Genomic DNA, 26,082 nt, shown 5'->3' with positions numbered 1-26,082 from the left:
TTGAACCTACCGAGGGCACTTAGACATTATAGTGCCGGGGGCTCATACCAGTAGCTAAGAGCCACATACTGCCCTCTTATACTGTAGCAGAGACGGTCCAATGGACCCACATGGGGTGACCCCGGGGCTGTCCCAGTACAATGGCCAGACAGAGCTCTCTGATGCCAAATGGGTTCCCTGGTTTGAATCTGGAGGGTCTGCAGTGCCCTAATGAACGGTGCCTCTTTACCCTCGCAGCTCTGCCCCCACCTCAGCAGTGCCACACACTAGCAGAGAATGGACCCCCGAGACCAGATTCACACCACACTGGCTCATTGAGACAGATCTAGGTTTATTGAGCAGCTAGGGGCAGAGGCAACCAGACGCAAGGTGCTGTATGCTGCTGCTTTGACTGTCCATGGTGGAATGTCACTGAGGACAAGGCAGGCCGCTGGGCAGCCAGGTTGGTACATAGGGTTTAGATCAAGCCATCTGGAGACAAGGTGCTTCCATTATGCAGGGCTCCAGCCCTGCTCCTTCCCAGGGGATCAGCCACGGATTCAGCCCCGGCCACGCTGATTCCTCCCTCCCTTTCCCATTCCAGGAACCGGGTGCCAAGGCTGGCCGACAATCTGCCCTGGAGCAGGGCTCGAGAACTCCCTTGGCACGCAAACACAGCCCTGGGTCTGTGCTGTGCTCCCTGAGCCATGCTGACCGGGGCCTTTCCCAGGCATGGCTGGGGAATGGGCAAGGCCCAGCAATGCTGGGGTGCGGGGTACAGCACCAGCCTTACCAACCCCGCAGCAACAGCCTGGGACGGCTACAGCAGCACCTGGGGCCACTGCTGTCGGATCACCAGTCGGCTCGCTCTACATTTCTACCATGCTGTCCCAATGCTGGAAACCTCCCTCCCCGCACCTCCCAACAGCAGGGAGGGAGAAATTACCCTTGCTTTATGGAGGGGAAACTGAGGCTCAGAGAGGGAAGGTGACTTGCCCAAGGTCAGCCAGTGAGTCAGTGGCAGAGCTGGGAATAGGCCCCAGGCATCCTGACTTCCAGTCCCCTCCCCGAGCTGGGAATAGGACCCAGACATCCTGACTCACAATCTGCTGCTCCTATCACTGACCCAGACACCCTCCCACTTGAAATATTTTCCACACGAGGGACGTTCTGTACATGTCTCTCCTCCCTTCCTTCCGCCCCCCATTCCCATGCACTGAGCCTGGCATAGCCAGGTCTAGGATGGCCGGCAGCATGGCAGGCCAGCGGGGGACAGCCTGAGCCACGCAGACTTAGCGACATTATTGCCCCAGGCAAAGCACCACCCAGCCCTTCCTCCACTCATCTGGGGCAGCGCATCCCCTGGAGCTCACAGAGATCCACATCAGCGGGGCAGGGCCTGGGGGTGCCAGTGAGGGAACCCTCGAAGAGCGCAGCCTTCCCCTGTGATTGTATGGAGAGGCAGGCAGGAGGGTGATGCGGAGGTGGGGAGCCCCATCGCCTGGGCCATTTAAAGCTAGAGCAGGCGGGTGCTCAGAGACCACAGGAGCGGGCAGCCTGGCAGCCCCTCACAGGCCTGGCGCAGTTGCTTCGGGGGGGGGGGCGGGACCTGTCGTGCCCTGGCCAGACAGAAGAACCACCTCTGTTGCTCACTTCCATGAGGAACCACGGCCTGACCCCAACTCCAGCTCTCCAACCCCAGGGCTGCGGTCCGCGTGCTCGGGGTGCCCGTTCCACGCAGAGGGAGAGGTGGGGGGCAGGAAGGCAGACGCTGCTTGATGCTGCCCCTGATGCTGCAAACGAGGATTGGGGGAGGATGCACGGGACATCCACAGCTCCCATCTGCCTCTAGGGGCTGGCCCACAGGCTAAGAGCCAGCTTGTTTGCTCTGCCAGAGCACGTCTCAGGCTCAGGTGCCCCTGCCCTGGTGGCACCGGGCCCGAGTGGTGGGGAGAGGAGAGCTCGCCCACAGTTGGGAGCGGTGGAGCCGTGGGGGTGTTTGCCCAGCAGGCCTGTCTGCATACACCTCCGCTGCTCTGGTTACAAGGTGATGGGTGCAGGGGGGGAATGCTTGTTCGGGAGCTGTCTGCTTCCAGCCACAGCAGGGTTTCGAAGCGGCTTCGTGGGTGGTCTCTCCCCCCCTCCCCAGAACACCCGGGCAGCCTGGTAACGGAGCGAAGGCCAAAGTCAATTAGCCGGGGAGAGCTGGTGCCGAACTCCCACGGCGAGACAGCCTGCGAAGCCTCCCGAGGAGGAGAGCGGGCCGGGGCTCTGCCAGCCCGTGGGAACGGTGCCCCGAGGGACTCAGAGCCAGCCCCATCGCTTGGGCCCCTTCCCACGCGCTGGCTGGGCAGGGGGCGCGGCCGGTCTGGTCTCTCAGTGGCTGTGATGTTCAGGAGACGACGCGGTAACTCGCGCTGCCTAGCGGGCTGGCCAGGTACCACCGGAGCCGGGGGTGTGCGCGTTGCCTTGGCCACGCAGTCTCTCTCTCTCTCTCGCCAGGACGCTCGGGGCCGACGGTCCCCGCGCTTGAAGCGACGGTCGTGGCCCGCCGTTCCCAAGCCGCGCTGGAGGCCCGGGTGCCGAGTGCTCGTTAGCGAACCAGTCACTTCGCACGGCGCGGCGGCTCTGCGGGGGTGAAGCCGCGGCCGAGCGGGGACGGACGGAGGGGTGGTGGAGCTCAGCTGGGAGCCGGCCTCTCTCGGGACAGCCGAGCGCAGTCCCGGGCGCCGTAACGACAAGCGGGGCAGAGGGCCGTCTCCGGCGTGTGTCGCACACCCGCACGCTCCGGGGGTCCGTGGCCGGAATGAACCCAGGCGGCGTGCACAGGTCGTCGGCAGGGGGCCGTCTCCGGCGTGTGTCGCACACCCGCACGCTCCGGGGGTCCGTGGCTGGAATGAACCCAGGCGGCGTGCACAGGTCGTCGGCAGGGGGCCGTCTCCGGCGTGTGTCGCACACCCGCACGCTCCGGGGGTCCGTGGCTGGAATGAACCCAGGCGGCGTGCACAGGTCGTCGGCAGGGGGCTGTCTCTGGCGTGTGTCGCACACCCGCACGCTCCGGGGGTCCGTGGCTGGAATGAACCCAGGCAGCGTGCACAGGTCGTCGGCAGGGGGCCGTCTCTGGCGTGTGTCGCACACCCGCACGCTCCGGGGGTCCGTGGCTGGAATGAACCCAGGCGGCGTGCACAGGTCGTCGGAGCTTGTGCTCCCCAAACACCCCCCGCAAGGGGGTCCCCGTGGCGGCAGGCGTGCTCGCGAGCAGGTACGGTCGCGTGGCGTGTCTGCCATCCCCGCGCGCGGAGCTGGGCGTGTCCACACCCCCCCCCACGCACACCCACAGCAGGGCCTGTCACGATGCCCTCCCCTGCCCAGCTCCATAGGCAGGGGCCGTTGGGGCCGGATGGGCAGGCAGGGGGCGCCGGGGCGGGAAAGACCCAGGAGGCAGACAAGGGAAGCCAAGGGGAGCTGGAATCCGGGACCAGCACCTGCTCCCAGTTACACCAGAGTTACCCGAGCGCCTGCACTGGGACAGGGCACAGGATGGGGCCCTGCCCTGGCTGTGAGGACGAAGGAGGCTGTTTGGTTAAGTGCCACATCACCCTGCCCCCTCACCTGCCCCGTCCTCTGTGCTGAGCCTGGCTCCTGGGGTCTTGGTCCCCAACGGCCGGGGGGGGCTGGCAATGGGAGGGCACTGCCACAGGCAAGGGGTGACCCCCACACGCACCACTCCACGGCCACGCTGCCATGACCCCCCACACGGACCACTCCACGGCCACGCTGCCGTGACCCCCCACACGGACCACTCCACGGCCACGCTGCCGTGACCCCCACACGCATCACTCCACGGCCACGCTGCCGTGACCACCCACACGGACCACTCCACGGCCACGCTGCCGTGACCCCCCACACGTACCACTCCACGGCCACGCTGCCGTGACCCCCCACACGTATCACTCCACGGCCACGCTGCCGTGACCACCCACACGGACCACTCCACGGCCACGCTGCCGTGACCCCCACACGCACCACTCCACGGCCACGCTGCCGTGACCCCCACACGCACCACTCCACGGCCACGCTGCCGTGACCCCCACATGCACCACTCCACGGCCATGCTGCTGTGACCACCCACACGGACCACTCCACGGCCACGCTGCCGTGACCCTACACACGTACCCCTACGCACTCACTCTGCAGGGCCTGTCTGCCCACTCTCTGCCCCACGACCTGGCTGCAGCCTGGCATCGCTAGGATAGCTCCGGGCTACTCTTGCTGGCGATGGAGGGGCCAGGCACAGCTCGCTCCCCACCACGTCAGGCTGTGTTGAAAGCCGGCGTCCCCCAGCCCTGCGCTCCGGCCTGCGGCGGTGGAGCCAGCCCCTTCACGGCCACGTCGGCGTTCTGCACAGACTAACGGGCTCCTGCTGAGAGACAGACAAGGGCTTGTGTAAGGCATTTGCACAGAATGTGCAGCAGGGTCCCCAGCCCCAGCTACACCCCCCTGCACCCCCTGAGCTGAGACATCCCCTGCATCCCCCAAGCAGAACAGGGATGCCCCTTTGCCCCCCCTGCGCGGAGTGGGACACCCCCTGCACTGGGAAATGCCGTTCAGTTCCGCCCGTAAAACCAGCTGGGTTCACCAGCTCCAGGGCCCGGTCTGGCCCCAGCCCTTCTCCTCAGGAGCCGGGTTCGGGCTGTGGCACCGGACCCTCGCCATCAGCTGCCGGTTCCTGGCTGGCTGGGCACGTCCTGGCAGTGCTGCCCTGACACCACCCTGGCCCCCGTGCCCCGTCGCCGGTGCCTTTCCCTCTCCGTTATTTCTGCACACACCCCCCCCCGCCACGCCGGACACGGCCTGCCAAACCTGTCCCTCCCCCTGCCTGTGGGATGGGCACCGGCGCCAGGAGGCGGGCAGTGGGAAGCCGGCAGGGGCGGGTGGGAGAGAAGCCGACAGCCACGCCCGCGGGGGCAGCCTAAGCAGGGCCGGGGCAGGGTGTCGGGAAGTGGAGGGGAGACCCCCCCGGCATGCTGCCTTGCTGAGAGCAGTAGCCATGGCTGCTTGGCAGGTGGCACACCTGCTTGGCAGGTTGTCATCAGGTGCCATCACCCGGGCAGCTCAGTGCCAGCCAGGGCCCCGCGCTGCTAGGAGGTGGCTGGAGAGACGTAAAACAGCCCCTCAGCTTGCGGGCACGACTGCTCCCCTGGCAGGCGGGGGGTGCCGGCCCTGGCGTCCCGGCCGAATTCCAGCAGGGGTGATTACATCCCCCGCCCCGGGGTCTCGTGACTGGAATCTGCAATTGGGCGGCCTGGCCTGTCCCGAATGCCGAGCGGTGTGGCCCTGCTGCTAAAGGAGGCCAGGGCCCAAGGATTTGCAAAGAGCTGTGGGGGTGGTTCCTGGAGAGGGGGGCATGCGGAGGCAGGTTGCTATGGGGAGCAGCCGAGGACGGGGCCGTGGGTCTGGCTTCTGTCCCCCGAGCTGCTCGGTCTGGCCCAGCCTTTCTGGCCTGGAGAAGGGGGAGCCCAGCCGCCCCGGATCAGCGATGGGACAAAGTGATTCGTTAATGGGCTGGAGGGAAAGGGCCTTGTTCAGCACAGGGCCCCGGGGGAGGCTGGGGGTCTGCAAACCCGACCTGGCCAGACCCAGCTGCAGGAGGGAGCTGGAACCAGCCCAGCTGCCCGGCCCGAGGCAGGGGGGCGCTGCGCTGGAAGGGCTCAGTGCAGCCAGGTGGGACGCGGGCTCAACCCCATCGGCAGGAGCTGGGCGACAGCCTAGCCTGGCACTGATGGGCCCCACTGCTCCCGTCTCCTCCTCCAGCCCTCGCCTTGTCCCCACTGCTCAACGGCTCCTGACCCACTCCTGTCTGGTGCCTGGACTCTGCCAGCTCCAGCTGCCTGCTCCCTTGCCCGCCCTCCACCAGTGCCACCCCGAGGTGCCCACCCCCGAGTCCCTGCAGATGGGCTCCCCTTGCCATGTGCTCAGCTCTCCAGGCAGGGACCGACCTGCCGAGCCCCTCTTCAGCGCTCGCATGGATCCTACCTTTCCAGCTCTCCTCCGCGCCGGGTTCCCCGTCTCTGTCTCTCGGCCCAGTGGGTCCCAGGGGCCATGTCTGTGGCACAGGAAATGGGGGGCACTGCATCTTCCTTCCAGGCCAGGACCGCTTTGGGGCTGGCTAGGACCACACACTCTGCCCGGGTCCCCAGGGACGTCAAACAGACTCAGCCCAGGCTGGAAGCGGCCGCTGGCCAGAGCCAGGGGGGTGGTTTTCTGTGCCTTCCCCTATTTGCACACGCATGGTGAATTGCAGGGCCCCATGACACATGTGGAGGGAGGGGAGAGCCATGCAAGAGTCACACTGGAGTGCATTGCTGCCCCCTCACCTGTCACCCCCAGGGCTGAGCCCAGCACCCCACGTCGGAGCAGCTCAAAGAGCTGGCAGATGGGAAACCCCCTCCTGCCATGGGGAATCCACCCCCCAAATCACCCCAAGGCGTCACGCTGCCCAAGGCCACAAAGTGCTTCTCTTCTCTGCCAGTACAGACGCCAGGGCTCTGCAGGCCAACCCCTCACCACCGGCCCACCGCCCACTGGGATGGGGAGCCCTGCCCCACGCTGGGTGTGTGGGAGGGAACTTCCTCCCCACTGAGCACCGGGAGCCAGGGAACTATGGCCCCTGGTGGGACAGATGGAGGGAGACAGAAAATAATCCCAATGTAATTTGTTCAGACTTTGAGAACTGTCCCTAAAGTGCTACCCACAGGACGGGCGGGGGAGGAGGGGGGCCGCCCTCATGGGAGAGGGGCTGGGTCACCCTGTGTGAGCCACGAAGCCACCCTGTGCCTGCTGGTCAAACCATTGGACTGCCCTGCCAGCCAGGTATCCACAGACACCCCCTGCCCCTCCAAGTGTGTCACAGGGCTCTGCACCCCTGCACCTCCCCTATCATTGTGCACATCCCCCCTCCCATCCTCTGCGCACACACCCCCCCCCCCGTCCTTGTGCACCCCTCATCCTGGTACACACACACACACACACACACACACACGTATTCTGTATATTGAAGCTCCAAGGTCCTTCAGCAAACAAACCACACAGCCGTCGTCAGGCAGACTGGCCTACTGGTTCAAGCACTAGGCTGGGACCTGGGAGCTGGGGGTTCAATCCCTGCTCTGCCACAAACTCCCTGGATGAGTCACTTAGCTCTCCTCTGAACGGTGGGGATGGCGCTCCCCCTCTCTCCCCCCATTGGTCTGTCTCCTCGGCTTAGACCGGGTGCCCTAGGGGGTAGGGACCGTCTGACTGTCTCCGTCCAGCCCCAGCACGACGGGGCCCCGATCTCAGCTGGGGCAGCTAGAGGCTGCTCTACCAGAACCAACCCCCCACCGGCAGCCGATGAAGTGCCCAAGCCGCAGTGCTGGGCGAGCCCCTGGCAAGCAACGGCCAAAGCATTCAGCCCGGACCTGGCGCTGGGACGCTACACGAGAGTGGGGCAGCCAGTTTCCCCCGGCGCCGTGCCCCCAGGCAAGGGCGTGGAGCCCCCTAGCAGGGAATCAGCTGAGTTCTTCAATTCCGGGGGAGAGAGGCCTTAGAAAGCAGCTCTCAGGCAGGGCTTTATTAATTGTCACCTACCTCTTCTCAGCACACAGGGGCCAGCTCCCACCTCTCCCGCAGGAGCGGTCCGAGGCCAGCGTGCGGGCAGTCGTCTCCTCCCGCCCCACCCTGACACAGCCGCGTTTCCGGATCGTCATCTTTTATCCATAAATAGAATTCCCATTTCAATCCACGTCTCTTTACAGCAGTGTCCGAACCCAAGCGGTCCCAGCAAAGGGGATCCCGGTGCCCAGAGGCCCGGCCCCGCGCTTCGGTTCCAGAGGTAGTTTCCCGTGGGTTTGTGTAACACTGGTTGGTGGGGGGGGACGGGGACAGGGGACTGAATCCGACCGGCGTCCGGGGGCCCCTACACGGAGCTCTCGTCCAGCTTGTCCACCAGCTGCGTGTGTTTCCGCTTCTCCAGGATCTTGCTCAGCTCCTCGGCGAAGGAGGTGGTGTACAGGGGCGAGGGGCTGGGCTCCTCCTGCTGCAGCAGCATGTAGCTGTTGCCGTTCATCTTGCGCAGCACGTTGGGCAGGGCGGCGATGCCGTTGGTGAACTCGGCCGGGAGGGGCGGGGGCGGCGGGGGGGGCGGCGGGGGCGTCTCCCTGGCCGGGGAGGCCGCCGGGGGGGCCTCGCCCGGGACGATCTGCAGGCAGCCGGCCTCCCGGCCCAGCTCTTCCTCCGCGGCCTCCCGGGCCCTGCCCAGGCAGCTGGCCGAGACCGTCTGCAGCTCCACGGAGGGGGCGCGGGGGGCGCCCAGCACGTACCTGCCCTTGCGGCGCTGCAGGCAGGAGACGTGGAGCAGCACGGTGCTCAGCACCAGGCACAGCCCGCCCAGCACCGTGATGACCGCGATGTAGACGAACTTCATGTCGGGGGAAGCCTGGCGGGCGGTGCGGGGAGGCGGGGGGGCCGTGGGCGCCACCGGCTCCTGGGGAGGCTCTGGCAGCACCGTCAGGGCGTAGGCGGCCAGCGGGGAGCGCAGGCCATTCTCCTCCCCGTAGCAGCCGTACTCCCCGCTGTGCTCCGGCAGGGCGTCCGTCACCAGCAGCCCGTCCGCCCCCAGCCGGAAGTGGCCCTGCCCGGCCGCCAGCCCCACCGTGCCGTTCACCAGCCACGTGGCCTGAGCCAGGTTGGAGCGCTGCTCGCACGGCAGCAGCACGTCGTCGCCCCGCAGCACCGTCCGGTTCTTCTGCACGGGGGGCGCTGGGGGGAGAGACGGGAGGGGCGGAGCTCAGCCTGCGCCCCATGGCCTGCGCCGCGGGCTGAGCCCAGAGAGCGCTCCCAGAATGCCTTGGGACTGTCCCCCCCCGCCCCAGTGACTGCCATGGTAAGGCAATGGCTGAGCCGTGAGAGTTCCCAGAATGCCATGGGACTGCCCCCCCCGCCTCAGTGACTGCCATGGTAAGGCAATGGCTGTGCCCAGAGAGCGCTCCCAGAATGCCTTGGGACTGCCCCCCCCGCCCCAGTGACTGCCATGGTAAGGCAATGGCTGTGCCCAGAGAGTGCTCCCAGAATGCCTTGGGACTGCAGCCCCCCCCCCCCCCCAAGTGACTGCCATGGTAAGGCAATGGCTGTGCCCAGAGAGCGCTCCCAGAATGCCATGGGACTGCAGCCCCCCCACCCCAGTGACTGCCATGGTAAGGCAATGGCTGAGCCCAGAGAGCACTCCCAGAATGCCATGGGACTGCAGTCGTCCCCCCCCACCCCAGTGACTGCCATGGTAAGGCAATGGCTGAGCCCAGAGAGCACTCCCAGAATGCCTTGGGACTGCCGCCCCCCTGCCCCAGTGACTGCCATGGTAAGGCAATGGCTGAGCCGTGAGAGTTCCCAGAATGCCTTGGGACTGCCCCCCCCTGCCCCAGTGACTGCCATGGTAAGGCAATGGCTGAGCCGTGAGAGTTCCCAGAATGCCATGGGACTGCAGCCCCCCCCCCCCCAGCACAGTGACTGGGCAAGGCAGGGGACACCTCCCTCCCGGGGAACAGGGGGTGAAGGTGGGGGCGGTGAGGGGGCCAGCGGGACGCTTCCCCTTCTCTCCTGGGCAGTGCCAGAGCAGCTGGTGCTGCCCACAGCCCCAAGGCGCCAGGGCCCAGATGGCCCCTGTGGCTCCTTGGGGGGGAGGCTGGATGGTCCCAGCATGAGCACACAGGCCCGGGGCGGAGCCTCACCCTGAGCAGAGCCGTTCCTGCAGCCCTCCCTGCCGTGCTGCACGTCCTGGGTCAGCTGGGTCCTGTGAGGAGCAAGACGGGCCGTGTCAGCAGGGGGTTGGTGGCCAAAGGCCCCAAGAGACACGCACACGCATGCACACGCAGCCCCGCCTGCAGACACACACATGCAGCCCCACCCGCCCCGCAGCCCCGCCCGCAGACAGGTACACACACACACACATGAACACAGACTAGCTGGTCCCCAGCAGCCCAGCTCTGATCAGAGCCCAGCTAACGGTGCCATTCTGGGTGCCTTGCTGCCCGGGGGCAGCAAGGGAGCCGGGGTGAGAAGTCGGAGCTTCCTGAGCACGAGGGCCAACTCTGGGAAGGGGCCACCAGTGCCAACGAGGGGCTAAGATGGCACCGCAGAACCTCCGGGCGGTGGAGCTGGCAGGGGGGTGGTTTGCTTCGTGGGCCGGGGCGTAGGGAAATCCCAATGTTTCGGCACGCGCCCCTAGCAAGAGACACCAGGATGGGGGTTCACCCTGACAGGGTGAGCCGTCCTGCCGGGCGGCGTTGGAGGAGGCTGCGGTGCCCCCATCCGCACCTGGCTCTGGGCAGTGTTTGCACATGGCAGCGATCCAGTTCCGAGTCCAGCTGGGAGGGGATCCAGCATCACTCCAGCCCAGGCTGGAGCAGGGACGATGGCTGGGCCAGCAGCCTCTCTGACCTCATGGCCGTGTCTCACCCGGGCAGCAGGAGCTCGGTGGGGCAGGCCGCGCAGGGGCCGGGACCTCCCCACTGGGAGGCCTGGGGCAGCTCAGCGGATCCGTACCTGTCCGCAGCGCCGGCCAGCTCCCGGCAGCCCTCGCCGTCCCAGGTGCAGTAGGGGTCCCGGGCCAGGATGCAGTCATAGCAGGAGCCGTACCTGGCGCAGCTGGACAGGGGGAGCTGCAGGACTCCGCTGCCAGCCCCCACGTACACGCTTCTCTGCCAGGCAAAGAGAGGAGACCCCGGTGTTACGCGCCGGCAGAACTCGATCACATTAAGGTGGGAACACGCCGTCCCTCAGGGCATCATAAGACACACACCTGAACCGAGGCCTAAGAGGATCTGCCCAGAAATGAGCCCCAGCCGGGCAGCAGCTCTGCTGGGCACTGTGTAGAGCGCGAGAAGACATCCAGGCCGGGAACAGGCGGCACAGAGAGAGGCAGAGACAAGCCGTGAGGAAGCCCAGTGGCCGCCTTTGGGCACAGCGGGACCCTGGGAAAGCTCCGGAGAGTTTTGGGGTCTGTTGGCTACAGAGGCTGGAAGCTGGGAAATGCCCCTTCATTCCCGGTTCCGCCCGCATGCGGCACGGCAGGACGCGTGACCCTCCTTGTAAATAAACAGGAGTGCAGCAAACGATGCTGCCAGCTGGGATGTCCCCAGAGCCTGCGCTTTGACCAGCCGCTCGGGCTGAGAAGGGGCCACGCCGGCTTGGCGCACCCCGGTGCCCCATCAGGCAGGCTGGGTGGCAGCATGGCTGGGAGGGGGCCGAGGTGAGCTGGGGTCTCAGGACAAAGCCAGCAACACAATCGCCCCTGGTCGGCGACCTCCAGGGGCCGAAGGGAGACAGGGCGCTGCTCTCGCCCCCTGGGTCCCGCCCCAGGCCACGCCATGGCAAGGGCTGGGTGGGAGCTCAGACAAAAGGACAGACTCCCACGGCCCCGTTAAAGCCACCTGGGAAACCCGGAGCAGAGCACGGAGCCAGCACCTGGCCTGAGCGAAACCACAGAGCCTCCACCCCTCCCTATCCCCCCATGCAGCCGCCCAGCCTCGCTACACAAACTACCCTGCTGGAGGCTGGGGGCCCGGACTCCTGGGTTCTCCTCCCAGCTGTGTCACTGACCTATGTGTGTCCTAGGGACGAGGCTCACTCCCCCATCGACTCACTCCCGTGGTGTTGGGGAAGCGATGGGGGCCCGGGGTTGGGTGGCACCAAAGGGATCAGTACGTTCCTGGATGCCTGGTTCCTAGGATCCGGGCTGCACCCCGTGACTGAGGAGATGGGATGGGGGTGCTACGAAGAGGGGGGTTTCCCTTCCCCCATGCAGAGACCCCAGTAACAATGGCCCTGGGGGAACAGCCCCAGGCCCTGCCCCACTGGGCTGGCGGCATGGCCTGGCTCTGCTGTAGCTGCCTCCTCTGGCTTGCTGAGGCCTGTGCTTGGAAAGCCAGCAGGGGCACGGGGGGCCTCCCCAGGGCCTCGGATAAGGACAGCAGGGATGGAGAGAGGGGGGCTGAGACCCCGAGGGCAGGGAGGGGCCCCAGGGACGCCCCTCTCATTCAGCAGAGCCCCCTGCCCCATGTGGGTCAGCCAGTGCCTCGCCGAGGAGGGGTTAACGTTGGGGTGTGGGGAGGTGCCCTGCCCCACAGCACAGCTCTGAGCCCCTTCCCTGGGGCGGGCAGGCTGGCAGGCAGCCGCGGACACCCAGGCTCCGATAAGCTCTGGCATTCCAAGCTGGGGTCAGCCAGTGCCAGGCAGAAGTGAGGCCGCACCTCCGCCGTGGGCAGGGGGCCAGGCTGGCTAATCAGAGCCACCCTGCGGTGCTGGCAGCTCTCTGGGCGAGACGGGCCCCAGGGAGTGCCGGGCACCCACCGCCAGGCCTCTCTGCTCGGCCAGCTGCCACAGAAGGAGTTTAAAGCGTGGCTGGGTGGGAGACAGGCTCCCGGAAAGGCTGCGGGGGCCCCATTCACTGCCGCCCTGCAGCACCAGGGCCTGGCAGCCTAGTTAACCATGCAAAGGCAGCTGTTTCTTCTGCCCCCGCCTGGGCAACTGTACAGAGGGGCAGCGGCTGGGTGGGAGTCAGTGGCAGACTCTGGAATAGAACTCAGGTGTCCTGGCGCCCGGCCCCGTGCTCCAGCCGGCAGAACTCCTTGCCCGTCTTGCCCGCCCTGATCCCCCCTCAGGGGGTGCCCCGATGCGCCACTAGATTTCAAGGGGCCTGGCTGCGGGATGCGGCAGCTGCGGATTTCAACACGCCCATTTTGTTCTGCCCTCTACAAGCGAGAGGGCCCCTGGAGGGGCAGCGTGTCCCTCGGGGAGCCAGTTCTACTCTGTGCCCCCCGGCGGAGTCGGGGTGCAACCCGGAGCAGCATCTCACCTGGGTTTTGGAGATCACCAGGCTTTCCACGGGCTGGGGGGTCCCGAAGACCTGCAGCTCCTCCACGATATGTATGGCAGAGCCGATCACCACCCCCTTGTGCAGCCAGCCGTCACCTGGGCAAAGGCAGAGGGGCATGGTCAGGGTGGCACCGGGCGGGAGAGTGCTGTGCCCATAGGCCAGGGCTGGGGCCGGGCAACCGCACTGCTAATTTCCCCCCTGGCCTGGGCCCCTGGCTGCTGCCCCGATGGGGGGATGGGGCTCTCTGCTACCCCCCTTCTTCTGTGGGTCCCGTCTCGGGGGGCAGCTTTCGCCCGGGCACCCCAGCCACACTGGGGTCCCCCGTCCCGCTCAGCCTGGGCGAGTGACACAGGGCCCCCAGATGACACTGCCCCCCAGCCCCTGGCCGACGCACCCGTCCCCATGAAGAGCACGTCGTACTGCTGGCCGTCCAGAGCCGGCACCCTGTCCACCGCCAGGGCCGTGTAGAGCACATTCTTCTTCACCAGCAGGGGCTCCCCCCGCGTCGGCTTCACCTCCTCGAACATGAGTGGGTGTAGCTTGACGAAGTCCAGCACGCCGTTGGGCAGGTCCTGGGAGGAGCGGTAGCCGTCCTCGCGGGAGCGGTCGGTGATGCACTGCAGCGGGGAGGAGAGGTGGCTAGGGACGGGTAGCAGGCTGCCCGCTGGGGCAAGGCGGCCACCTCTGGGATCACCTGGGCATGTGTCACCTAACCAGTGCCCTGCCATTGCACGGGTCTCGGTGGCACCTTGGGCGCTGCTGTTCTTTTCAGTCTGACTGTACCTGGCCTCAGCACGGGGTGAAACACCTGGTCTGTGCTTTGCGGGAGGTCAAACTAAATGATCAAATGATTCCTTCCGGCCTCAGACTCCAGGGCTTTCCTCGACACCAGGGCCAGAAGCCTGACCCCCTGCAGAGCAATGCCAGAGACCTGCCCCCAAATCCCTCCTCCAGCAGCGTTCAGACAAGCGCTCAGGCTGGATTTCCAAACCGCCAGTGACGGGGAATCCACCAGGCGCTTGGTACATTGCTCCAGTGGTTAGTTACTCTCACTGTTCACATTTACCCCTCGTTTCCGGTCGGAACTTCTCTAGCTTCAGATGGTGTTAGAGCTTCCTCTGCCAGCCTGCGGAGCCCGTTAACCAATATTTATTCCCCACCTAGGTGCTGACAGATTGTGATCAGTCCCCCCTTCACCTGCTCTGTGTTCAGCGAGCCAGACGGAGCTCCTTGAGTCTGTCACTACAAGGCAGGTTTTAACCCTTTAACCATTCTACGGCTCTTCTCTGAGCCCCTCCAGTTGATCAACAGCCTTCCTGAACTGCGGGCACCAGACCGGACACAGGACCCCAGCAGCGGTCGCGCCAGGGCCAAATACAGAACTAAAATAACATCTCTTCTCCTCGAGATTCCCATTTATACAGCCCCAGATTGCATTCGCCCTTTTGGCCCCAGCATCGCCCTGGGAGCTCATGTTCAGCTGATTCCCGCCCTCCCCTCCCAGCCTCCCAAAACTCAGGAAGTGGCTGGGGCGCGAGCACCAACCCCTGACCCCCACGCCCCGAGGAGGGAGCCATGCATGCTGGAACCGGTGGGCCTGGCCGTGAGTCAGCAGCAGAGCTGGGACCAGCATCCAGGCCTTCGTGGCCCCTCACCAATCCCTCCTGGGGATGAAGCCCGAGGGCATGTTTGCAGCCCAACAGGGGGCACTGGCGTCTCCGGGTCACTTACAGAGCCCGGCCGTGGGTCCGGCACCTCCCCGTCATAGCGGGTCCATTTGCGGGTGGTGTCCTGGTATTGCATGTAGGGGCCCTCGAAAGCCCTCTGCAGCTCAGACATGTTGTACTGACAGACGGCGGATGCCTCCATGCTTCTCCTAGGAGAGACAGCGACAGGATCAGCGATCCGTGGCCGCCCCACGGGCTACACACACCTCCCTGCTCCGTCCGCCAGACGCCCCAGCCACTGACCACGCCGCCCGCTCCCTCACTGAGAGCTGGGGCCTACAGAAACAGCTCCAAACACCCAGGCTTTCCTGGCGGGGGACAAGGAGCTGCTGCCCTCTGAAATGACAACAGGGCCATCCCACGGACCAGCAGCTGGAGACCTCAAAGTGGATCTGTTGCATAATGTCCATTTTACAGATGGGAACCCAAGGCCCAGAGGGGGAAGGGGCTTGCCCAGAGTCACACGGCAAGGCAGTGGCAGAGAACCCCAGTTTCCTGAGGCCCAGAACTGTCTCTCCAGGGAAAGGGAATGGAAAACGGAGAGACCCCCATTGCTCCATCAGGCACTGGCTGGCAAACGCCAGAGCGGCAGCTGGCATTGGCAGAGCTGTGGCAGGATGGGACGTGGGCGCAGCAGGCCCTAGGAGGGACGGGGGAATGGACAGTGCGTCCACAAACGACACAGAGCCGCTGTCCAACCCCAGCATAGGAAGCAGATGGGCGACCTCACCAATCCGGGCAGCACACAACCCTCAATCCCGCCCCGCAGCCCCTGTGCTGTTCTGGTCCTGGTCTCCCAGGTGGGCTGCTCCGCAAAAGGAACCAGCAAAAGCCCAAGTGGTTCCGGTTCTGCTCCCAGCAGCTGCCTCGCTCCGGCAGTGAGGTCGCGGCACCCCCGCGCTGTTTGCCACCCCCTGCACGCAGCAGCCTGGGCAGATCAGCCCCAAAGGCACCAGAGATGAGCTCAGAGGGAACGGAGATGCTAACGGGTACACGGCAATAGCAGGGTCACCCGCTGTACATCTCCTGCCTCAGCGGGGGGTGGGGGAGTGTCAGGCAGAGCCCCTGCAGGTCGGGGAAGAGCCCCCAAGTTTGGGAGCCTTAGGGCTGGCGATTTCCCAAGCGCAGGGCTCTCCAGGGAGATCCCAAGGGTGCCCCAGACCCGGCCTGCTGGAGGTGCTGAGCGCAGCAGGCCCGCAGCCCGCAGGGCATGCGCTCACCAGAGAGGAACGCTGCCCAGCCAGGCCTGGCAAGCTGGCACGTCAGCAGGAAGGGAGGTGGAGAGAAGCAGCCATTCAAGGACTCCAGGAGTCAGGACAAGCCCCAGCCACAATGTGTGCCTCAGTTTCCCCACTCTGTTAAACCTACCCTTGGAGATCCTCTGTTTAGTGGCCGTCGCATAGAGCCGAGAAAGCACAGCCCCTGGTGAGCGGTCAGCCCTCTGCACGTGGCTTGGGGGACCCCTGCTGGCTCTCACGGCCCCGCTGGCTCCTACAGCCCCTGTGCCTCCAGAGGAAATTCCTTCCCAACCCCAGACAGCCTGGCATCCACCCCCACAGTAGGGTGGAGTGAGAGGGGGCTTCTTCCTCACTGCTGGCCTGGCCCCATTCCCACCTCCCAGTTGCTGACCTCACCAAGGTCTGAGCCCCGGCCCAGCGCCCTCTGCCCAGCTTACGGTACAGCTGGGAGGGTGACCGCCCAGCTCCAGGCTTGGTAGCGGGGTGGCCCTGTGATCCCCAGAGATGCTTGCCCTGGGCCGCTGCCCTTCCTCACCCAGTGTGCTCAGTGCGAGAAGCTGGCACTGGGGATGGGGACCTGGGGGAGACCCAGCTCAGGAGGTGGTTTCCAGGTCCCTGGTCAGCAGGAGTGGGATGGATTACTGCTTGCTGCTGCCTCGAGATGCTTCCTCCCCTCCCCGCAAAGGACCCGCTCATCTTCACCCTGCTGCCTCACTGGAGAGTGGAGCAGGGCCCCTACTAGGCTAGGTGCCTCAGCTGCTCTCCTTTTAATTTAACCCTCTCCCACCTGCATTCTTCCTGGCTACCTGCACACTCCCCCGGCAGACCCACTCCTGGGGGGTTAATGAGCCGCCTGAGTGATCATTAATGAATTTCTCTATAGAAACCATCCCCTCCGCACCTCCCAGTTGCTCTCCCTGTCCCATTGTGCTATAAATAGCCACGGTCAGTGTCAGGCTTCTAGAGGCAGGCCCGGCTAATTAGCCAGGCAGCGATTCATTAGAATTCATGTCGACGTCAATAACCAACAGGAAATGCCCTTTTCCATTAAAACGGCCGTTGGAGCACGGATATGCCCAAGTGAAATCCACCCCGGCTCCTCAATAGCTCCTGTTCCTGCTAAACCTCCTGTTTAACTGGGCTGCTTTTCCACCAGATAAGGCGGAGATAGGAAGCCTGCCAGAATGGTTCAACTCCCTCCCCTGCCACCCGCGATGTAACGCACGCAGCAGCGATTAACCGCGCTGCAGGAAGCCTTCGGGCTCCGGATGGGTTCTCTGTGCCCTGTCGGTCCCCTGCTCTCCAGGTTTGCCCTCTGCGCACAAATGAAGCTTTGCAAACTGGGGCCCAAACGTTTGCAACGCCCGACGTGTTTGGAACGGACGGTGAGAGCAGAAAGCCCCCTGTGGAGCAGGAGTGCCGAGCTTGGGAAATAATCCAGCAAATTCGGGAAAACACCACCTCTCTCTCTGCCGTCCCAGTGTCCTCCTGAGCTCCGGGCACTGGGTTTTCCCAGGCCTGCGCTTTCCCAGTGACACGTTTATACACTGCGTCTTGTTCGCACCGTTCGCAGGAGCAGTGCCATCATCAGCCCCGAGCCGCCCCATGCGACGGTGCGTAGGCGCGTCGCTCTGCGACGAAGAGCTTGTTCAAAGCCACACGACGGGCTCGGCTTTTCTCACGGTCCCTACATGTACGTTCCTGTGCTGCGGAGTGTGGCCAGATCTGCGCACACTGAGGTGGATCATCACTTTGGGGTGGGGCGGAGGGGGACACGCTTTGCGGGATTTGGCTATGTACAGCTCAGGTAGTCTGGTTCATTGGGTGAAATTCCTGTATCAGTGAATGCCTCAATGGGGCATGAGTAGGGTGACCACATGTCCCGTTTTTATAGGGACAGTCCCTCTTTTTGGGACTTTTTCTTATACAGGCGCCTATTACCCCCATCCCCATTCTCGTTTTTTCACAGTTGCTATCTGGTCACCCTAGGTGTGAGTCAGCCATGGGGCCCCCTGTCTCTATAGCCACCCCTTGGTCTGGAAGAAGTGGCAGACTGAACAAAGGAAGTTGTTAACCTTACCGTCTGCGCTCTGGCAGGACAAGGATTATGCTGAAGAGCCTGCCTGAGCTGGGGGAACCAGAGCTACCCATGTGGTTGGCCAGGAGGAGTATTTGGAGCAGTAGAATTTCCCCACGAAGGGGAAACACAGGCCCAGAGTCAATACGAATCTTTAAACCCACACAGAGTGATGGAGAGGGGAAGGGCGGTCCAGGACCCTTGCAAGGATGCTGCAAATCCTTGCAGAGTGGGGAGGAAACTGAGGCAGGGGATGGCGTACGGGTGGTTTAGTAGGCTGTCTGGAGCTGCGTATATCCTGGGCTGTCTATAGGAAAGAGGGACTGGTTTGGGAACAGTTTGCACAGCCTGTGCACAGCTCTCAGAAGCGGGCGCTAGGAGGAACATCTGCCCACCCAGAGTGCGCCGAGAGAGCCAGAGGCAGGGCCTGGCTTGGCACAGATCAGGGAGCTGAAAGCACATGGACCCGGCCCGGCAGCCTGCCTGGCCAAGCAGGGTTGTGATGGGGGAACGGGTCCGATGCTGGCAGTGGACAAAGCACAGAGCCCACTGCTGAGGGCCAGTTTCTGGAAGAACCCGCAGTGGAGGAGGACCTGTTTGGGGACTGCAAGGGGGAGGAGCTGTGACGTGTCCATGAGGGGAATGGCCAGAACCAGCTATTCCGACCAGGGCAGGTGCCCGTGCGGCCAGGGGCAGGGGATCAGCCGTTCCATCAGCTCTCGGGGTCGCCCGCAAGGGACCAGGCGACCCTGCTGAACTGCTCCAGCCCGCGTCCCCCCAGTGGCTCCATCACCCTGCTCTGGGGACGAGCCTGTGGGCCCCGCGGGGAAAGCAGAACCCTACTCACCAGTGAGCCGACAAGGTGAACATGGCGTAGAAGACGGTGCTGGGCCAGCTGCCCCCGTCCACGGTGTGCACGGCCTTGAGCACTTCGTAGTAGGGGATATAGCAGACCAGCCGGGCCTTCATGAAGGACGTCCATTTCCGCTGCAGGATCTTCTTCCCACCCAGGTCGCTCTGCAAAGGGAAGGGAAGGGACGCGCTGGGAGAGGGCGAGGCTGTCACCTGGGCTGACCCCATCACAGCCTCTGAGCCCCGCGGGACTGGGGTGCTTCCAACCCCCCCCCCCCCCACAGCTGCTCCGGCAGCGTCTCTTTACCTTGCACACCCGGGCCACTCTGGCCACCCTGGCCACCTGGCTCTTGTCGAAGGAGGCACTCTCCTCGGCCGCCCGCTCCATGAAGAAGTAGTAGATCTTGTCATCGTCCCCCACTGGGCTGCGCACGCTCTCCTGGACCAGCACAGAGGCCACGAACTCTGCATCTGCAAACAGCACCGGCGTCAGACGCGCCCCACCACCGGGTGGGTGGTGGATCTGATTGGTACCTAGCTCTGCCACTGCCTGAGTCCCTTTCCCTCTGAATGTCTCAGCTTCCTTCACTCTAAATAAGGACGGATGATACCGCCCACCCCTCTGCCTGCAGGGTTATTGCAGGGCCTGACAAGAGCTTTGAGATCCGCACTTTAGTCAACTCTGTGTCTCATCCCCTCCCCACCCAGCTCTGAGCACTCCAGCTGGCCTCTGTGCCCATGCTGGTCTGCTTAGCGAACCCCCCAACTCTTAGTGATCTCGGGCACCCCGCCCGCCCAGACATGGCAAGAGGTTCAGGGTGCCCTGTCACCGAAGTGACCCAGATTCCCAGGGGCAGGTTCTTGCCAGGGTTGGCAGCGGGACGGGCTGCCACTCAACATTGGGGCAAGGGTGTGAAAAGGTTTGGAAAGCGATCACTGCCAGGACACTCCCCAAAAAGAGGCGGAGGGCAAAGACTGAAGGGACAAACACGAGAAGGAGGAAGGAACTCAGCCGTATGGACAAAGCAGAGCCGCCCGCTCCGTGGCCAGTGCCGTGCCCTCCCGGGGAGTGAGCACAGAGGCAGCTTGCTAGGATCAGTGCCAAGGCTCCGAGGACGGCCCTAGGCTCCAGTGACCGTGGCACATCATGCCACACATGCCCCCTCTGCCCTGCTCTCCGCTAACGGAGAAGGCCCCGGCTTCTGCCCTCTCCATGGCTCAGGCCCGTTTGGCGCTCTGGGGAAGGCGGGCATAAGGAGCAGAAACCTCCCCACGTTTGTGTGAATATCTGCAGCCCCACCGAGCCACGGGCATCTTTGCCCCACTGCCAGGCCCGCCCGTCTGCCGGACGATCTGGAGGTGGGCGAGGCGTTGCGGAAGCACACAGGAACGACCCGCCCTCGTGAGTCCGGCTGACGCCCTCGGCCCAGCTTGGGCGCGTCGGAGGGCAGTGTAACCCCCCCCCCCCCCCCCCGAGCGCACCACATTGTGCCACATGCCAGATGGGCAGCGAGGAGGTGCCAGGCTGCGGATCAAACGCACAGCCGAGATTCGGACCGCAGGACGCCCTTCAGACCCCGGGTGACGCGGGGCTGACTCAGACGAGTCTATTCTGCCCGTTTAAATGTCCCCTGGGCGTTACTCTGCCCGAGGACGGCAGGGTTTGGCCCGGAGGGGGCAGCAGTGCCTTTGGTGGTGAAGGGGGGCTCAGAGCCGGCAACGGAGGGGGAGGCTCAGGTCTCTCCTGGGGGCTGGATCTTACCGTTTAGCCAGTGCACGGGGGACTCTTCCGTCTTCAGGGGCCGCTGGTGCAGGTTGCGCCTGATGTCCGGCAGGCTGCGGAACTCGTACCGCGTGGCCGTGTACAAGCCGCCATCTGAGATCGGGGGTGGGGAAGGATGGGTCAGGGTCCCCCAGCTGTTTAGCCACGTGCGGCCCAACCTGCATCCCAATCACTTAGGCCCGGGGCTGGGGGAGGAGGGTGGAGGAAGGGGAAGCCGCATGGCCAGGCTGGACCCACTTCGGGGACTCCTACGTAACGTGGAACAGGTGGTGCCCGTGGACACTGCTCCCCAGCCCTGATCGCATCGGCACCTGGCTGGACCCTCGCAGAGACCCTGTCGGGGGGGAGGGAGGGGAGGAGAATTTCTCCTTCATTAGGGCTCGGGCAGGGTTCGGGCCAGAAGGGAACTGGCATGCCATGCGGCAGGTGGGCGTTGTGGGGAGGTGACTGGCTGTGAAAGGAGAGGTGGGGAGAGGCTGGCTCCAGCCCCTGAGGGGTGCACAGAGATTTGGGTGGGGGCAGGGGGAAAACCTTCCTGGCTGCTCCAACTCACTCAGCGACAGCCCAGAGCCAGATCAAGCTGCGACCTCCCCGGGGAACCCCAGGTGAGCGGCCCCACCTACCTACGATGAGGCCGGTGTAACCGCGGGCGGGGTCATACGGGCACTTCTCCTTGCCCTCCTCCAGGTGGGACGGCAGCGCGAACCTGTCGGCATCCTGCAGAGAGAGGGGAGCAAGGGGGTGAGAAGCCGCTGGGCTGGGCAGGACGGCATGAAAGCAGCACCCACTGCTCCAGGGGCCTTCATGCAGCCACGGATCAGGGACAGGTGAGGTTCCCCCACGTTCCCCAGGCCATGAGCTGGCAGGACCCCCCTCCAGGGGCAGACAACCACACCAACGTCCTGTGATGTGGGCATTTCCCGACCAGGCAAGTGGGCAGAGACTGCCCCCCACCAATGCAAATCACAGAGCCCCCAAATGGCTACGACTGTCAGCCACTGCCCATCTCAGGCCGGGCGGAAGCTGGCAGCCTGGGGATGCGGAGCTCCAGCGCTCATTGGCCTCCCCCCAGGCCATGCACGAGAGCCACCATCCCCACCCACCCTGCCAGTCTCAGGGCATGCCATGCTGTCACTGCTGGAAGCCAGCCCACCGGGATGCGCCATCGTTACCGGCGGGCTGGGGAACACGGTGGAATCAGGCGGCTACCAGGGCTTGGCTCTTCCAACCAGACGCCTAGACTAGCTAACGGAGCAAGTGGCTACCAGACAGACATGGTCAGAAGCAACTGAAAACAGGGTCTTATAATGGAAGTGTCAGGCAACCTTCCACCAGCCCTGACTATTTTTATAAATTTGATACCCCTATCTATGCCCATGTCCACAATGTCTGACATCAGCGAAGGGACCTTCAGATGAAAGCCCACACACTGGTTTAAAATGTGCCCTCTCCTGTTTATCAATGACTGGAGGTGAAGAACAGAAAGCCCAGAATGGACTCTTTCACTCCCTGCGCTGGGTGGGGCAGAGTGAGGTGGAGGCCAAGATCCAGCCATGTTCCTTGCGAGCCACATTTAATTTGTGACTGTCACGCGGGAGGGCCTGGGCAGGGGGGTTCGGGTTGCAGACGCTGTGAGGGGAACGCTCAAATAAAGACACTGATGTCCCTGGATTTCGTTTTTCCCCTTTACGTTTCCTGAAAACGGTTCCGCCCATCTTCACGTTTCTAAAACAGCCACAAGCCGGGGCCTTGAACCAATCCAACCAGCTCCCCCGAGAAGAAAAACTCAACCCTAGGGGTTTTTCTCCTTCTCATAAAGTGACAGGCCCATAACCCTTCCAAAGAAGGGCTGGCTGGAGCGCCCCCTGCTGGCTAACAATGCCCCGCTCCCTGCGTTGAACGGGTCCATGGATCAACCACGAGGGCTGGCGGCAACTTGTTGCCAGGAGGTTATTGCCGGCCAGGAGGGAGAGCACCGAAGAGCGACAGAAGCCTGTGACGGGGTCGGAAGCACGGAGCGATGAACAAAGACGGAGGGAGCATCCAACACCCAGCCAGGGTTTCCCTCCTCGTGAATTCCCTCCCCACCAGCCGTGCTTGCACTCACGATGGCCGCGCACAGCGGGTGGAAGGCATAGGTCCCGCAGGCGTACAGATGAGTGTCGTTCAGCCTCTGCACGAGCCGGATGTGGTTGAAGCACTCGGTCTGCAGAGAGGAAGAAAGAGCATCATGCGGGGGCCCGACTCCCGCGCCTGCAGGCCGCCCGCGCCCCCCACACGTGCAGAGACCCCGCCGCAAATACCTTGTTGTTCTTGCCCTTCTGGAGGCAGTCGGTTTGCTTCTCCGGAGACGCCTCCCACTGGATCTGTGAAGGGGAAAGGGGTCGTTACTCACCGGCGCCTCCTGGCTGTGGAGACGATAGCTGCCCCGCAACGCCCTGGAGTGATGTCACCGAAGCCCCTAAAGAGCCGACGAGGCTGGTAAACGCTAATGGCAGGTTGACCAGTGCCAGGAACAGCCCCATACCTGGGTCCATTTATTTTCCGCGCTTCTTGACTAAAATAAAGACCTGGTTGCTATTAATCCCAGGCCGGGGGCCCGCTGAGCAGAAGAAGCACCCAACTCACCTGGAAAATGCCTTTCACAAACTGGGGTTTTAGTGCTTTGAGTTCCCTTGCCTTCCCCGCGCAAAGCAAAGGGGCAGACTGTCCGGACTGACGAGTTCACTTTGTCCCACTTATGGAATCATAGGACTGGAAGGGACCTTGAGAGGTCATCTAGCCCAGGCCCCTGCACTGAGGCAGGACTAAGTATTATCTAGGCCATCCCTGGCAGGTGTTTGTCCAACCTGCTCTTAAAAATCCCCAGTGACGGAGATTCCACAACCTCCCTCGGCAATTTATTCCGGTGCTTAACCACCCTGACAGTTAGGAAGTTTTTCCTAAGGTTCAACCTAACCCTCCCTTGCTGCAGTTTAAGCCCATTGCTTCTTGTCCTAGCCTCAGCGGTTAAGAAGAACAATTTTTCTCTCTCCTCCTTGTAACAACCTTTTATGTACTTGAAAACTGTGATCATGTCCCCTCTCAGTCGTCTATTCTCCAGCCTAAACAAACCCAGTTTTTTCAATCTTCCCTCACAGGTCATGTTTTTTAGACCTTTAATCATTTTTGTTGCTCTTCTCTGGACTTTCTCCAATTTGTCCACATCTTTCCTGCCATGTGGCGCCCAGTGGAGGCCTAATCAGCGCAGAACAGAGCAGAAGAATTACTTCTCGTGTCTTGCTTACAACGCTCCTGCTAATACAGCCCAGCGTGATGTTTGCCTTTGCAACAGCGTTACACTGCTGACTCATATTTAGCTTGTGATCCACTATGACCCCCAGATCCCTTTCCGCAGCACTCCTTCCTAGGCAGTCATTTCCCATTTTGTATGTGTGCAACTGATTGTTCCTTCCTATGTGGAGTACTTTGCATTTGTCCTGATTGAATTTCATCCTATTTACTTCAGACCATTTCTCCAGTTTGTCCAGATCATTTTGAATTTTAATCCTGTCTCCAAAGCACTTGCAACCCCTCCCAGCTTGGTATTGTCCGCACACTGAATGAGTGGACACTCTATGCCGTCATCTAAATCAAGGATGAAGAGATTGAACAGAACCGGAAGGAGCTTAAATCACCCAGCTTATGCGCTGGAGAATCCACCCCAGGAGGGGGCACTGCCCTCCAATGTGAAATTCTAGTGCCCAAACCCACCACGTCCTGGGCCAGAGAAGGCATGGGCCAGAGAGGGTGCCACCATAATACACATAATAAATACATAATATGCATAATAAAACTATCGTGCAACTGGGACACTGCTGCCGTCGTGACAAAAGCCCAGGGGCCCCTCGTGGGAAAGGCTCGGAGAGACAGAGACGGGAAGCAAAAATGCCCCTCCACCGCCCAGCGACACCGTCCTGCCAATGCAGCGGGGCTGGCAGAGAGACGGCCTGGCTGTCAGTAAGACCTCCGGATGGACTGGCACCTCGCGGGGGAGGGCAGAGACAAGATTCATCACCCGCCTATTTGTCAGGTTGCGAAATCGCATCCGCTGCTCCCGTCAGCGGGGGTGGGGGATGTCTTAAAATTGGGACACAAAAGGCTGTGTGTGTGTCCAGGACAACAGGATCTGGAAGGACTTAATGGCTGGAAAGCCTTAACTCTATCCTGCAATGGTCTGACCTCCCAACCACCTGTGGGCACGTATCCTTAGCTGTCGGCTACCACCAGTCCTGCAGGCCCATTCTGACAGCGTCCCTCATCGGGGCCTCTGGGTTGGCACTGCAGGAGACCCTGGGCAGAGAGTGTTGGGGTAGGATGTGCCGGCTCAGTTCATCCCATCGAGCCAGCACCCTGGGGGGCGGTCCCATTGTCCCAGGCACCCAGCAGCAGCTGCAGAGTTGGAGGGGAGGGAGACAGGGGCGCTCGGCAGGTGTCAAGTTTCTTCAGGAAGGGGTGGCCAGGGGATCCGGAGAGGGGGGTGTCCCAGCATGGGCGGGGGGAGGGAAGGACTTTAGCGGCAGCATTCGGGATGGGCTGTTGGGGGAGGGGAGCAGCAGGAGCACCCGCGAGTGGGTTACAGAGGTCACGGCTTGGGGGAGGGTGCTGGGGCTTGGGGCTGCAAGGAAGGAGACACTGGACCGAGGGGCGTGAGCCAGACAGGCGGAGAAGGATCCAGGATGGGGCGAGGCGTCCAGCTTTGAGGAGACATTGAACTGGCCGCAGGGGAGCTGGCAGCTCCACTAACCGGGCTGCCTGCCCCACTGCCTTCAGGCTATGCCTCTCCCCCCGCATCATCCCAGGCCTGCTCCCCCCGGAGCTCCCAGGAGCCGGGCTGGGCAGAAAGGTGTTAGCCTACAGGATTCAGAGCTGGGAAAGCCCGGGGTGGGGGTGCTGCCTATGCCATGAGTTTGGGGAGGAGGAGTGGACAGATTCGCAAGTGAGCGCTTGCCTTTGGCACCTGCTGGGTGGCTCTGGCAATTCATGGAGGACAGTCGCAAGGCTCCCAGAGAGACGTTGGCATGCCCCCGGCCGGCCACAGACGAGCAAAAGCTGCCACAGCAGCTGGGCAGCTAGCCCGAGCTCGGACCAAACCACCCCTCCACCAGAGGACAGCTCACCCTCGCCCGCCCGTCTGCCGGCGTCCCCCAGCACCATCTCTGGAGTCTCCGCCGGCTGGCCCTGCTGCACCCCGTTCCCAGCCAGAGAGCAGGCGAGCCGCTCGAACACGCAGAGCTAGCGGGTGGCTCGCCGTCTCTCGCCGCGCCGCTCTGGGTCATTTCCACAGCAGATGGAAAAGGAAACGAAGACAAAGCCACAGCAGGCAGCTGCAGGGCAGGGGTAAACCCACAGGCCTACAAAGGGGACCCGCTGCTGACGGCTCCTTCAGTTGCGGCACGGCCCAGCAGCCGGGCGGCCAGATGCCCTGCGAGGCCTGGCGTGGAGGCTGCATGGACTTCAGTGGACCGTGTTGCAATGGC

The 26,082-nt window shown here is 63.5% G+C and overlaps 1 protein-coding gene across 9 annotated transcripts in view; it reads right to left on the bottom strand.

Annotated features, from left to right (window-relative positions):
• Nucleotides 1-311: 311 nt before the first annotated feature.
• SEMA4G (semaphorin 4G) overlaps nt 312-26,082 on the bottom strand; it is a 105,477-nt gene continuing 79,706 nt past the window's right edge. For 3 of the 9 annotated variants that reach the window (XM_075131102.1, XM_075131103.1, XM_048858152.2), the window contains exons 4-17: nt 22,867-22,929; nt 22,671-22,769; nt 21,187-21,280; nt 20,543-20,656; nt 19,088-19,251; nt 18,776-18,945; nt 14,618-14,762; nt 13,281-13,503; nt 12,866-12,981; nt 10,555-10,709; nt 9,741-9,802; nt 7,606-8,775; nt 6,016-6,085; nt 312-4,402 (exon numbers count right to left, since the gene is read on the bottom strand). In XM_075131102.1, the coding sequence (XP_074987203.1) occupies nt 7,934-8,775; nt 9,741-9,802; nt 10,555-10,709; nt 12,866-12,981; nt 13,281-13,503; nt 14,618-14,762; nt 18,776-18,945; nt 19,088-19,251; nt 20,543-20,656; nt 21,187-21,280; nt 22,671-22,769; nt 22,867-22,929 (2,247 nt within the window). In that variant the 3' untranslated portion in view covers nt 312-4,402; nt 6,016-6,085; nt 7,606-7,933. Of the gene's footprint in view, nt 4,403-6,015; nt 6,256-7,605; nt 8,776-9,740; nt 9,803-10,554; nt 10,710-12,865; nt 12,982-13,280; nt 13,504-14,617; nt 14,763-18,775; nt 18,946-19,087; nt 19,252-20,542; nt 20,657-21,186; nt 21,281-22,670; nt 22,770-22,866; nt 22,930-26,082 lie in introns of all 9 variants that reach the window. The other 6 variants (XM_075131109.1, XM_075131105.1, XM_075131106.1 and 3 more) reach the window with 6 other exon arrangements.

This window comes from Caretta caretta, chromosome 7 (genome assembly GCF_965140235.1).
Source record: "Caretta caretta isolate rCarCar2 chromosome 7, rCarCar1.hap1, whole genome shotgun sequence".
In the NCBI taxonomy this organism is placed as follows: Eukaryota; Metazoa; Chordata; order Testudines; family Cheloniidae; genus Caretta; species Caretta caretta.
The sequence above is the reverse complement of the archived record's forward strand: the minus strand, read 5'-3'. Positions and strand labels throughout refer to the sequence as shown.